The 15,220-nt window shown below is 42.9% G+C and overlaps 1 protein-coding gene across 1 annotated transcript in view; it reads right to left on the reverse strand.

Annotated features, from left to right (window-relative positions):
• TM9SF2 (transmembrane 9 superfamily member 2) overlaps window positions 1-15,220 on the reverse strand; it is a 38,893-nt gene that overhangs the window by 5,022 nt on the left and 18,651 nt on the right. Inside the window, exons 7-14 of the mRNA XM_088458210.1 lie at window positions 14,177-14,288; window positions 13,305-13,384; window positions 12,180-12,288; window positions 11,906-12,038; window positions 9,629-9,748; window positions 8,704-8,761; window positions 1,944-2,103; window positions 232-383 (exon numbers count right to left, since the gene is read on the reverse strand). Of these exons, the coding sequence (XP_088314336.1) occupies window positions 232-383; window positions 1,944-2,103; window positions 8,704-8,761; window positions 9,629-9,748; window positions 11,906-12,038; window positions 12,180-12,288; window positions 13,305-13,384; window positions 14,177-14,288 (924 nt within the window). The remainder of the gene's footprint in view (window positions 1-231; window positions 384-1,943; window positions 2,104-8,703; window positions 8,762-9,628; window positions 9,749-11,905; window positions 12,039-12,179; window positions 12,289-13,304; window positions 13,385-14,176; window positions 14,289-15,220) is intronic.

Below are 15,220 nucleotides of genomic sequence, written 5' to 3' on the forward strand. Positions count from 1 at the left end.
GTGGTGGGGAACTGAATGACCCTGTAATGCTAAGGCGCTAGTAATGTCTCTCACTTCCTCCCAAGTCTATCTGAACCAGTTCATTGCCATATGTTATCAACTATATTTGTTCTTATCTGCGATACATATATTTAAAAACCACAAAACTATGTAGGATAGAGCAGAGAGGTCCTGTTATGATCATAAAGATGGATGAAGGACTTGACAGTGAGACAAAGAAAATAATCTTACCAAATACTATTAAGAATAAAGAAAAGTTGTATGAAGATGCACCCAAAGGGCAAAATTCCTCCCATTATTATACCAGGTAATGGCTTTGTGTAAAATGATTGCTCTGGAATCTGACGAGGGATCTGATTGGTGCGGACCGGGTGTTCAATGGCCTGAAAGAAAACAGAGAAAGCAAATGCATTATTACAGGGCCATTTTAATCTCACTTTTCCACTGTCATCCTATTTGCAAGCTTTTTCTCTAGCCTCCATGCTGACTGGAATGGTGGAAAATAACTTCTGAAGATATCAAATAGTGTGCATATGGAAAAGGACATGGAAAAAAACGGTATATAGTTAGGAAGCAGACAGACGAAATGCCGACCATCGGCTTCCCGACTGCCATACACCGATAAGAGACTAATGATAGGCGTCGAAATTCCAACGCCTATCATCCCTACGTCGGGATCCCGACGCCCAGCATTCCGAACGAAGGTAAGCCGTGGTGTGGACAGCCACTTGGGGGAAGGAGGGTTAGTAGAAATATTTACCCTGTCGGGATCTTCTAGTGCTGGTCTTCCGGCATCGGGAATCATACTGATTCCGGAAAAAACAGTATGTAAAAAAAAAAAGGTGTCTGAGGGAACCAGACATTGTATCCTATCCACATGCTGCTTACAAGTGATTAGAATGACCAAGTAATGGTTAAAGCTGTGAAATTGTAACAGGCACTAAGAAGAAGCTTCACTACCTCTGACTGTTTAAAAACAAGCGACTATAGCAGTGTTGGCTAACCTTGACACTCCAGCTGTTATGGAACTACATAACCCAGCATGCACTGCTACAGTTTTGCTATTAGGGCATGCTAAAACTGTGGCAGGGCATGCTGGGATATATAGTTCCACAACAGCTGGAGTGTCAAGGTTAGCCAACACTGGACTAGAGTATAAGTGTGAGGTCTTGTACACATTAACATGTAAGAGTGGCAAGGAGTCAACTTGCAAACAAGAATTCTAAAGTATTAGTTACTGAGACAGGATACCTGCATAAAGAGCTTATTCCGCTCACAAATTGAATGTGTTACATTTCTAAAGTGTTTTTACTGATGACAAAATGATATAAAATAAAATATTAAAGCTATTGCTACTTTTGTAACAATAAAAATAAAAAAACCATTCAGAATTGTGATCATCCAAGATCCATCACTTTGAACCCGTTAGCTCTGCCTTATTTGTTACATACAATACAGTCAAGTCCTCATTCTTATATACAATGTGCTACAAATGGTGTACATTTTCGAAGAGCAAATTGTTCCATTAAACAAACAAACAAAAAAAAAGGTAATGTAATTTGTATAAAAGATACAGACATATCTATATTTTCCCGAAACAGTTCATTTTCAAAAGACAACACAAAAGTCCTCACAATTGCATTTTTTTTAAATCAAACTATTAATCATTTCAACAATCTTAACGGCACATGTATCTGAGGCTTATCTACATAAATTAAGTCTTAAGTTTTGCAAAAAGTTGTTAGTCAATTACTACATGCAACTGTACTGTTGACATACATGTTATGTCTGTCACGATATGCAGCAATTCGTTCTCTACATGGTTCTAGCACTGAGTGTGAATCCACTTCCCTCACACACTTGTTAAAGCAGGGTGCTCCTTAAAATCATACTTCATATGTTGGGCATACATGATTTCCGTACCAAGATGATGTAATACTTACATTCTTTTTAAATCCAAAATAAGCTCCAATATATGTAAGTGGGACAGAGATGCAAAACCACAATGCCAAGATAGCCACAAGAGTACCAAATGGAATTGCTGCCGAGGAACCCTCTCCCCAAAGAATTAAGTTCATCAGGAAGAAATCTGCAAACACAATCCTGAGGGGAAGAAAATAAACACATTCCTTTGTATCAAATACCTTCAATTAGACAAGTACTTGTCTAAAAATGTTCACAGCTACTTAGCAACAAAACAGACATTAGAACTCACAGGTAGGATATGCAATAAGTATGTAAATCTGTACTGAGAGAAATGAGGTCAAAAATAAGAGTTATGGTAGAACATACCTTTAAGTTTTTCTTCGAGGTACATAGGGTCCACAGGAATTACCTTGGGGTATGGAGTGTTCCCGCTAGGCTGTTTTAGCGGGGCGCGGCCCTCCTTCTGGAGGGCAAAAAGTGCCCTGCCCTCACAGCCTGCGGGTTACATCTTCACCCGCGGGTCGCAGTGTCCCGCGGGTGGAGAAATGTGCGGTGACCCGGTCACCGCCGGAGAATAGACGCCGGGCGCATGCGCCCGGCTACTATTCTCACTGTCTGCAGCGCTTGAGGGCTGCCCGGCGTGTCCGCAAGTGCCGGGCACGCCCCCAAGTATGACGAAAAGGGGACGCATCTTATAGACACGCCCCCTTTTCATGGCCACGCCCCCTTTTCGGACGCGCGCGCAAAAAGTTGCCCTCTCTAGCTCCGGCGCCCTGCCTGCCACCAGAGCTAGAGTGAACACTAGGTATGCGATTGGAGTGATCCAGGCGCCAAACAGTTACAAGCTTTAGCTCCCAGGATGCACTGGGTCCTCCTCCATATATACCCCACTCCTGGCTACAAACCTGGGGGTTTGTGCGCAACCATCCCAAGGCAGGAGAAGAGGAGAAGGAAGGACAATGTACACCAGAAACACTCTAAGAGGAGGGAATCATTGAAATACAAAAAGTAAAAATAAAAAGATTACCCAATAACAGCCAGGTGCGTTCGGGTGGGTGCCCTGTGAAACTCGAAGAAAAAGGTAACAAAATAGGTATGTTATACCAGAACGCTAATCTTCTTCAGGTTTCATAGGGTCCACAGGAATTACCTTGGGGATGTCGCAAAGCAGTTCCCTTAAGGGTGGGGACGCTCCTGAGCAGAAAAGGAGAATCCGGCACCCAAAAGGAAGCATCCTGAGAGGCAAAATTATCCCAGGCTTAAAACCTGAGAAAAGTATGGACGGAAGACCACACGGCTGCCTTGCACAATTGTTCAGCAGAGGCACCACGTCGAAACGCCTACGATGGTCCCACAGACCAAGTAGGATGTGCTGTCACTGTGTCTGAAACAGGCAGATCAGCTTGTGTGTAAGCCTGAGAAATCGTCATACGAGCCATCTAGTCAGAGTCTGTTTGTTAGCTGGCCAGCCTCGCTTGTGAAAGCCACAAAACACAAAAGGAGAATCAGATTTCCTAAAAGGAGTTTGTACGATCCACGTAGAAACATAGAGCACATACAACATCCAGAGAAGGCTGGAACCACCATTTCTTCATTTACATGAAAACGGGACACTACTTTAAGAAGATAACCCACCCTGGTACGAAGAACAGCTCTATCCTGGTGAAAAATCAAAAAAGGGGGAGTAACAAAAAAGCACAGCCAAATCAGAGACCCTGCGGGCAGAGGAGATAGCAAGAAGAAAAACTGTCTTCGCTGGCAATCACTGACAGCGAAGACAGATTTCAGGGGTCAAAATGGGGGAGCCTGTAGAGCCCTGAAAACCAAAGACAAATCCCACTGAGCTACCGGGGGGACAAAGAGAGACTGGAGACTGAACCCTCAGAACACCCTGCAAAAATACTGTTCTAACAGTAGGAAGAGGGGCGTTTCGTCGCTGAAACCAACCATAATAGTGCAGACACATGAACTCTCAAGATGCCCAGGCGGAGGCCCAGGTCTAACCCAGCACTAGTGAGACCCTGAAAACTTTAGGGTCATATTTTCTATGTAATCACCATCGAAAATAGGTTTGCAAAATTCTGTAATAGGTGCGGGCAGAGGAAAGCTTTCGTGCCCTAAGCATCGTCTGAATTACAGAGGTAGTAAAACCCTTGGCTCTTAAGATGGGAGACTCAAGAGCCACGCCTTCAAAGACAGACAAGGTAGGTCCGGATGCAGGGAGGGACTCTGTGCTAACAGCTACGGCCTTAGAGGAAGAGGCCACAGAGTGTCTATTGACAGACTCCGTAAGTCGGTGAACCAATGGCGTCTGGGCCAAGCAGGAGACCGCCCTCTTGCTTGAATTTCCTGATGACCCTTAGGAGGAGGGAGATTGGAGGAAATAGGTATGCCAGAGTGAAGCCCCACATTACTGCCAGAGTATCCATGAAGGCAGCTGAGGGGTCTCTGGTTCTGGTTCCGTACCTGGGGACCTTGTGATTGTGACGTGAGACCATCAGGTATACTTCTGGTAGTCCCCATTTGTCCACTAGGACGTGAAAGACATCCAGATGAAAAGCCCATTCCCTGGCGTGTATGTCCTGACGACTGGGGAAGTCTGCTTCCCAGTTTATGACTCCGGGGATGAATATTGCCAGAAGAGGACATTCTGCCCAGACCAGAAAGTTTGCCACTTCCATCATGGCTGCCAGACTCCGCGTGCCTCCCTGATGGTTGAGGTAGGCTACTGCCTGCACGTTGTTGGACTGGATTTGGACAGGCCTGCCCTTTAGGATAGCCTGTGCTTTGTATACTGCACGAAGTTCCAGGATGTTTATGGACAGGTGACCCTCCTTGGACATCCATCTTCCCTGAAACGTATGACGACCTGTCACTGTGCCTCAACCGCGGAGGCTGGCATCCGTGGAGAGAAGCACCTCATCTTGGATCCAGAAGTGGCGACCCTTGTCCAGATGAGACGTTTGCAGCCACCATGAGAGGGAAAACCGAACAGATGATAGTGCCCGTTCCACCGGGAGAGAGTCAGTCATTGCAGAGGCCTGGAATGGAACTGGGCATATTTCACGATGTCAAAAGTGGATACCAAAGGACCCCAGGATCTGCATTGCTGAGTGAATGGATACCCTCTGATGCGAAATCTTGCATTGCTGGGGATACCAAAGGACCCCAGGATCTGCATTGCTGAGTGAATGGATACCCTCTGAGCCAAAATCTTGTCCACTGGAAGAGTCTTTTTGCCAGGGAATCCAGTAGCTCCCCCAGATATACCATCTGCTGTGTTGGAGAAAGGGAAGACTTTCAGGTAGTGGTCAGCTGGAGATGATGTTGTAAAACCTCCATAGACTGCCAATGTCCCAAGGGGCTGTGGACAGACCAAAGGGCAATGGTAATGTTGCTGATGGACAGCAAAACTCAGAAGCCCTTGGTGGAATAGTGCAAAAGTACATGCAGATATGTATCCTGTATGTCCAGGGAACCATGAAATCCCCAGGTTCCATTGCCAGCATAATTGACTGAAGGGTCTCCATACGGAACTTAGCACATGGATGAACCTGTTGAGAGAATTCCGATTCAGAATAGAGCGATGAGACCCATTTAGCTTCTGAATCAAAAAGAAATCTGAGTAATAGAATGTAAGCTCTTACGAGCAGGGACCTCTTCCCTCATATGCTTCTCATTACATTTTCTTTTACTCCTTATTCCCCATAAGGGCACCTAACACTTGACTGCCAACTCCCTGCTGCTTATTGTGAGTGCTTTAACCGCTATTGTAGCAATGTATATAAATCGTGTCCTTGTCCTGCAGTGTAATGTACTGTAAATTACTTACTTGTTTCTTGTTCACTTATTAGTTTTATGTACTATGTAAGGCGCTGCGGAACACTTGTGGCGTCATATAAAGTAAGGATAATAATAGTAATAATAATAATAGTAATAATAATCTCCTTCCTTGTTAGCCAAAGGAACTGGGATTATCACCCCTGAATTTACCAAGACATGAGTTGTCTACTAGAGGGAAAGGGCCTAGAAAGAATCTGATGGGGGATTTGTGCAAACAACCTTCTGGGGAGTAACCATTTAGGAAGGCAACATGCAAGAATCCCCAGTAGGGAGGGGGATTTCCCACCTAATGCACTCTCCCTATGGGAGAGGGTAAAAAAAGACACGTCTTTTCGGAATCTGGAACAGATTATCCAGAGTGTTCCATGCTTCCCCCATAAACTCAGTGAGCTGTTCAGATTGAGCTAATCCCGCCTAAATCACTTTCTGGTGTCTGAACACCAGGATTATTAGGCTTTTAGGAGTCGGTACTTCATCTTCTATAATGAGGATTGAATTAACCACCCCTGCTAGAGAGGAACATTTACTGATGAATGACACTCCTCCTCTCAGAGATGGGCCTAGAGGGAGAATCCTATGTACCCTCTGCCTCCTCAGATGATATATCAGAATCTGAAAGTAGGGTGGAATGAGAGGATGGTGCAGTCCATTTATATGTTTAGAGGGCTGATGCCTTATTCGCATGTAACAACTGCAGATCGGTAGATGCTAAAAGCCAGATTCTAAACTGAGTGGACACAAACCTCCATCCACGAAGGATGTATGGGAAAAGGAAACCTAGCAGGCTGTAATCACTGCGCGAGGCAGTGTGGGGTCTGATAAGCGATCCACTAACTGCGTCACAACCTGAGACCAGGAGGACATTCAACGTGACCCCTGAACAGGTGCTGGCAAGGTGGACTGTTTTGGTGTATAACAATTAACAAACAGTCCATCCTGTATGAAATCCTGAGAGGCCTACTGCACAGGATTTACATGAAACCAGCACAGGGACAACAGTCTCCTGTTTACCCCTTTGTCCTCACGGGGTATAGATTTGCAAGCAACCTACAACAAGCGTAGGGTTAACAATGCAATGTGACCCCCTCCATTTATACAAATAAATGTGAAGTACTCTCTAACCACTATACACCAGGTAGTTGGAGGCTAGGAAAAAAAAAAAAAACGTAATTTTTTTTTCAACAGCAGAGTTAGCATAAGTGACATAATATCTTTGCAATAGGGTATTAAAATCAAATACCTAAACACATTAAATTGGTAGGATCTACATGCAAATGGGCACTAAATCAGTCACATTGGTAGGATTTAAGTGCAATGCATAGAAATATACTTACAAATTGGCACTGAATCAATTTATACAAGCAACAAAAAGTTGGTAGGATTCTAGTGCTATATACCTTGGTCCTAGGAGAAAGGTATAAGGTGCCCATACATCTGATAGGTTTTTCTGCGATCCAACATCGATGTTCAGCGATCCGTCGCGGGATAGCTGAAATATTACATGTTAAATGTCCTGCGATCGTCAAAATCTAACGCGGGGGGTATGGGGTAGAGAGAGAGAGGGAAAGGGACCAAATCTTACCTCAGCAAACACTCAATTGCAGCTGAGCGTCTCTAATTAATTAGGAGAGAGGGGGATGGGCAGCTCAGTCTTCACAAGCAAATGTGAAGTACAATTTAATCTTACACACCTGTAGCTGAGGGTTAAATGGAGCAATACCATTGATAGTTATAACTGACCGTCATATATAAAACCTGCATGAACTCGTTTCCCTTTACACTTATATATGCTAAGTATAAAGATAACAATGCAATGTGACCACCTTCACAAATATCTAGTAAATGTGAAGTACACAGAAAACCCCCATACCCTGTCAGAGGGATGAGGAGAAATAGTAGTGATAGTTATAACTGGCAGTCTTTCAGAAACAAAAAAGGCAGTATAGCACATAGCAGAACTAGCATAAGTCACATACAATGAATTTAAGCAATATATTTGCAATAGGCTCTTAGTAAGCTACAAAAAGCACAAAGCTTAGTAGGATATCGAGCTCTATATAACGTGGCCACCAAAGGAGAGGTATACAGGGAGACTGACCAAAACTCCTGAGATTCGCAGCTACAGTAGAGCACTTTAAAATGGTCTCTGGGCGTCTCATATACAAGGGAGGCAGGGAGGAGCAACCCAGACATGCAAAAACCTCGTCGCTGGATTGGAGTCTGGGCTGGGGAGGGGATGCCGGGGAGAGCCTACCTCCCCTAGGCTGTATCAATCCACCGGATGCACTGGCCTTTTACATGGCTGCCAGCACTGTCCCCGGTGCCAGGTTTATATGCCCCGGTGGTCTAGTGGGAGAAGCAGTCGTCCCCGGTTCCCCACTAAAGCAACCTCCGACTGGTCTCCATTGCCGGAGGCACAGACTGCCACGTGGTTCCCTTACCTGCGTCCCAGTGTCTTCTGGTTGCAGTCCCGGGCCCAGCATCATCGCTAGTAAAACTCTGCTGGCACCCGCCGAAATCACCAGCTCCCTCACTGGCGTTGCAGCGCCGGCAGGGGTAGATGGAGCAGCAGCACGGGAATCCACTAAAATGCCTAGCGCTGCATACTCGTTGGAAAAAAAAAAAAAGCTACAAAGATTGGGACTGCCCGAGCAGTCCAATCTAAAAAGGTGCACGGATCCTGCGCACCAAACAAAAAACTAAGTTCCTGTAGCCAGGGGCAGGGTATATATGGAGGACCCCGTGCATCCTGGGAGCTAAAGCTTGTAACGGTTTGGTGCCTGGATCTCTCCAACCACATAGCCCAAGGTAATTCCTGTGGACCCTATGCAACCCGAAGAAGAAAGTTCTGCAAACATGGGTTTACATGCTAAAAGATATCTAAGCAAGCAATACATAGTCACTGAAGTACGGGATCCAACAAAAATACTATACCCAGGACAGAGAAATGAAGTCAGCAGGACATTTGTTTTCCACTTCTCACCACCAAATGCTAAATTAGGGAGACAAAAAGGAACTTGTTACATAAGCACAGCGCACATTGTTAATTCATTTACAGTCAAAGCCTAGCGCAGGCCTGACCAACCCTGTGGCTGTTGTGAAAATAGAAGTCCCAACATACTTTACAAGCTGAACGGTGGGTAGGGTATGCTGGGGCTTGTAGTTTCACAACAGGTGGAGAGCTGGCCAGGCCTGGCCTAGCCTGAAGACCATGAGTTTGGAATGCACAAAAGTTACTTTTCAAAATGAATGTTATTAATTTGGCTGCACATTTGTGCAGTTCGGCTGTAATGCCATCACAATACAGAAATGTGTTAGATGCAGTGATAAAGACTAAGAGTTAAACAATGAATGATAAAATATTAAACCGCAAACTTATGGGGTTAGGGATTTCTTCCTCTAGTGCAGTGGTTCTCAAACTCGGTCCTCAGGACCCCACTCAGGTCATGTTTTCCAGGTCGCTCAGCAGGAGCACAGGTGTACTCATTACTCAATGACACATTTTAAAAAGGTCCACAGGTGGTTATAATTATTTAACTTTTGATTCTGTGAAGAGACCTGGAAAATATGCACTGTGTGGGGTCCTGAGGACTGAGTTTGAGAACCTGCAGATTTAGAACATTTACATACAACTATACATACTAGTACATATAAATGGCGATACTATCTTTAGATCTGCACTAAGGACAAGCGATATGTTTTTAGGTTCTCCCTTTATCTTGCCCATTTGTGATATGAACCTTTTAGGAGGTTGATGAGATACTTTGCAATGAACCAAAATAGTCAAAGTATATTTTCATTACTTTAAATTCAATAAACATAATGTATAGCATTTATTATGTGTATATTTTTAACTTACATTTGTAAAATCTGGAAGCTACATAACCAGCTGGAGTACCAAGAAGTACCCACAGGACCACAGCACATGTCATCAGAGCACCTCTGTTGGCAGGAGACAAAAATCCCAGGCATGCGAAAACTGAAAACAGACAATATTTAAAAAGTTATGTTATTTGTAAAGCGGGGTACACACTAAAGGATAGGTCGTCCAACCCGTCAGATCGGACAACATATCGTCCACATTGGCCAGTGTGTACCGGCTATGTCGCTGATGATACGCACTCAACGGCCGGATGGGCGATACTTTCAGCGTGGGCCATGCCGCCGAATGCAGCATGGTAACGATACAATGAACAACGCCATGTTGCTAAATGCAGTCTGGAACGACATCGCACAGTCGTACACAATCGTGCAGTGTGTACGGACAGTGCAATGTATCGTTCCAATGCATTGTCCCGTCAGCCGTGTACAAAATCGCATAGTGTGTACACAGATTTAACCTCAATTTTAAGGTAACTTGTTTTCATTTACAGTGAGTGGCAGATGGTGCAACAATGTTTACAGTTTGCCAAAATTTATTTACTATATATAGTAATTTCCTAATAATAAATTTTATAGAATTAGTTTCTAGCAAAATGCTAACATTTTCCACCATAAAACAGTCTGCAGCTTGACAATATGCACAGGGTACATTCATAAGTAAGGTTCACTGAAGTACAAAGGGAAGGCTTAAAATGTTTTTTTCAAACCATTAAATGGTGTGTAACATGTAATTTGCTGTGTCCAGGGACAATGTACTACCTCAGAGGATCTGAGCGATTACATGGATTTTATACAAATTGGACTCATCACACATCCCAACTTTTTTTTTTATTGTAACCCTGACCCTGCAGAACATAGTCAAGCATTTAGAAAGGAAATAAACTGAACCCATACCCAATATCCTAATGGTGTAAATCAAACATGATAATCAAGGACAGCAAGCAAAGCATTTTTATGCAGAACACAGGATCCCAAGTTACAGATGTATTCTCACACCCCTATACCTTTTGTGCCATTCGTCAAAAGACACCTGGCGTAGTTCCCGTGCTGCATACGTTATCCTCAATTTTGCATCTTAGTTCGCAAATAGTGTACTAGGGCCGCAAAGCCGATGTTTACGCAGTTGAGCAATTATCTGTCGCACTGCGCATCCGTGAAGTCACATCATCAATGTCGCTCGCAGTGAGGATTTGCAAAGTGGATAGGTACCATTTATGGGCGGCAACGATGCACAAACAAGTTTGTTGCGACCATTTTCGGGACATGCGTTTTCCAAACGGCTGCAGCCTCTCAGTACCTACGGCCATTCTGCGCTTTCACAGTTACTCAGAAGTCTGATAATCGATTGACCAGCGACTGAGCTTTTGTTTGTACACAGTCACTTGGATTTGTGAAGCTGCCGGTGAGCGTCTCAATAACATTCCCGGTAGCCGTGACATTTGCATATATTTTTGATGAGCCGCTACCTACAAATTAGCAGCTGTGTTGGCATTAGCGTACATCTCTGAATCAGGCACTAGGTACTTAGGATTAGGTTTTTTGTTGCAAAGGAGTTAGTATAAAGTCACAGATTGAGCATAATGATGTAGGGCGAGGGTCACTAGTATCGGACCTGTCTTTTGCATGCTTACCTGGATAGAGTACGTTTTCCTCAATTTTGCATCTTAGATTACAAATAATGTTCTAGGTACTTCAGATGAGTTCTATGGAGCTTCTAAGTAGCTAAGTCCGTGAAGTGATAAATGGGGCTATATTACGCGATTTAAGGATAGATGTATATAGAGGGTTGGGTACGGGATGCGGTTGGTATCCTGACGGTCAGAGTCCCGACGCCGGCATCCTCACAGGGTTAGAATACAGACACTTGCCAGTCAATATTCTAACCCTTCCCATACCCTAACCTCCCCCCTAGTGCCTAAATCGAACCCTCCCCCTAGTGCCTAACCGTAACGCTAACCCTCCCCCTAACCTCGCTACTTAACATCTGGATGCCGGCACCATGACAGGTGTCAGGATTCTGGCGCCAGCATCCCGACATGTCTGGATTTTGACCCCGATCCCGTATATAGACACGTCTGTAATTTTAAAAGTTGTCTAATGTAAAGCAAGGAGTAGATGCTTTCTATGTGTTAATAGTGAAGCCTGAAGACTTATAACTAAGATCAATCTATAAGGAAAGGAGAAATATAAGCCTTTACTTATACTATATACTTGGTTTTCCAGGCACAATAATGATCAAAGCCTGAATACTTACACAAAGTGACAAATGTCATAATTAAGATCTGCGCGCCAGAACCAAGGAAAACAGATAGCAGCATTCCCTTCCTGGGTGGCCTGAAAATATCACCGTGCACCAGTTTCCAACCAAACTCTTCCTGAGCATCTTCCTAAATGAGACAAATTAAAACATATAAAGCACAGGATGTTAGCCTATCAGCTTACTGTTACTAAAGGGAAACATGACTTAACAGGAAGTATGCCAATTACTAAGTTTTCATTTAAGAAGTGTCTGTTTAGCAGTTACTTACTGTGGAATCTATCTGGTTATATCTTGCAATATCTTTGTGCAGTGTTCTTAGCATAATCATGGCAACCATACCGGAGAGGAAGAGAACAATCACTAAGGAATTCATTATGCTGTGATAAGGAAATTAAAAGAGAATAGCACACATGTGCTAAATTAAAAAAAAAGATCCAGTGAACCAGTCAGCACAACGTCATTAGTATTAAAAAAAAAAAAAAAAATACAAAATGTAAAATAATGCAAAATGATGTGACTTTTGTTTATGTCAGGTAGAACACAAACTTCACAATAGAATTAAATGGATCATCCAGGGTTAGGTTTCAGCTTCAAATCTAAGCTGGTAAGTGCTCCAATGCCAACATGTTTACTATCCACCACTTTACATTGCTGTCATTATCATTCTCTTCTGACAAAATATTGCAAGCACTTACGTAGAGATGGGAGGCAGTGGAAAGGTTAAATTCACAATACAGCTAAACTCAGAAAATAGGACTATTTATCAGAGTACAAAATTAATTTATTTTGATAAAAACATACTGGTATTGTAGGATCACCAGACACAACAAAAGGTTCCAAATTCATTAATTATTATGTATCACAGGAAACAGACTATGGGTGTGATGAATTCAATAGATTTTTTTCCCATCCAAAAGTAATGGGCGCCCGATGGAGCTATTCAGTGGATGCTCTGGCAGACAAGAGTGCCACAAGTGCCCATAACATATCACGCTTGACGCGCCCAAATACACCGGTTTTAGATATACACCCGTTTAAGCTATTGGTTGCGCTGTCGAAACTGCAGTTTGGAATTTTCAAATTTTCGCACATTTCTGCTCGCCGTCTGAGGAGGGCGCAAACAGAAATCTGGCGCCCACGTCACTCGCTCTTTAATCGGAGCAACAATTGAACAGCTTCTTCGGGTGCCCATAAAAACAATTGAATTCCTCCCTACGGATAAATGAAATGACATGCATGTATGCCTAACTTTGTCCTCACGTTTACTAAATAAATATTAACTAAAGGATAAAAACAACAATATAAACATTAGATTAAACACATATGGCCGAAAGTTCTTGCAAAAATTTCCAATCATAAAAATCTAGAATTGAAAATACATAAATGTACTCACCTAAACCACTGAATGTGTGTATGGGGCATAGATTCTAGAATGTAATCCCACCTAGAAGCCCATCTGATGTTCTTTTCCTCCTAACAATAAGAAGACAATTCTTAACCAATATGAAGACACTTCAGTTAGTATGTAAATGATGCAAATATGGTTTATATTGAAAATTCCAATGTGAATGTAATATGGAATGCAAATAGTGGAATGGAACCTAAAGCAGATGAAAGAAAAAAGTAGGATATTTTAAATATAGACACCAGGGCAAAACCTTTGTTGGTCAGAAAACCACATACTAACAAGCAGATAGTGCTCCAGTTAATCACAGTAATTTATATGTGGAGATACTGCAATGAACTCTGAATGGTTGCCACAGCTCAAGAAATAAGCAGCAGCAATAAAGGGGCTTGTACAAAGCTCTGCTACAAAAAACAATCCTAACCCCCTCATGCATCCTTTCTACGACCGATCCCATCCTAGGATACACCCACCATTACCATACTCTAGTAGCTGGAAGGAGAGAGCCGAGAATGAAAACTGGGCAATATATGTAATAGTTTACACAGCACTTAAATTGACAGAAGTTATGGGGTGTTCAGAAGCCGTGTTTACATACCAGTGTTCTAGCAGATACAACAGTTAGTGCATGTTAGTTCCAGCAGTGATAACTGCTCAGTCCATCCTGTGAGAGATGTGGGGAATGCACAGATGGATTCCAGCAAGGGTGGGTATCTGGCTATTAGGGATTGCATTAACAACCTTTCTTTACAATGATAGAATGCTGCAGCCATAGACCAGAGATCATTACAACATATATTATAAACCAATACTATGACATACTGGGAACCACTAGTAAAGGATTTAAAATAAACACTCACTTCAAATGTCACAGAATATGTATAACGGATTTTAATAGCTCCAGTTTGTTTATTCTTAATTTCCATTGGAGGCCCAGAGCAGTCGGGTTTGTCATCATGTGTATGCTTGAAGCTGAAGCAAAGTAGAATGGACACCATCAAAAAAAGCTATAAACCATAAAGGGTATAGAACATTCATGACAACCTAATGTAAGCCTACAAAAAGATGAATATATCACCAAGTCTTTGGGGGTAGATTTGTCAAAGTTTGGAGATAAAGTACCAACCAGCCAGCTCCAACTTATTTTTAAAATACAGCCTGTAAAATGACAGTTACAAGCTTATTGGTTAGTATTTTCTCTCTACAAGCTTTGGTAAATCTCCCCCTATGTTCATAAGTATAAAACAATGAAATGAAGCTAAATACAATAAGGCACCTGTAGTGTAGATTAACTGTGCTAAAAAGGACATTAACTGTTAATACCCATCTACCAACAAGCAAGACTAATTTACAGACAAAGATATCTAGTGCTTATCAGTTGCACCACCGCAGCCATCATACGGGCTATTACTGTTGTCGAAGCTGAGTAATTGGCTGAGACAAGTTCAGTTTAAAATTGAATCGCGGCGATGCCATCTTGCGACTGGCCGCAAGACGCCATCTTGCGACTGGCCGCAAGACGCCATCTTGAAAATGAGATCGCAAGACGCCATTTTGCGAATGGCCGCCTAAGCGCCATTTTAGATAAACTCACATTTTAGTACATGTGGCGATAATACTATTAGCACCATGCGATTGCATCTCCCATCATTTCTCATATACACAATAATACGCATAATAGCGCTGTTAACTAGTCGCATATTAGCGAATGCACAAGACCCCGAATGGAAACACTGTTTAGTAGCTAAATGCGCTCGCATCCGCACCAAGTTAACCAGCATCTTCATATCAAACCCCGCACACTCACACATTACATATTCACTTACAAGGTTCCGTTAGCTTTAAGATATAAGATTTAAGTTTGTTCGGTTAATATAAATGCTGTGAAATATTTGGTAACTAAG

This window comes from Taudactylus pleione, unplaced genomic scaffold (assembly GCF_031769625.1).
Source record: "Taudactylus pleione unplaced genomic scaffold, aTauple2 ptg000041l, whole genome shotgun sequence".
Taxonomy (NCBI): Eukaryota; Metazoa; Chordata; class Amphibia; order Anura; family Myobatrachidae; genus Taudactylus; species Taudactylus pleione.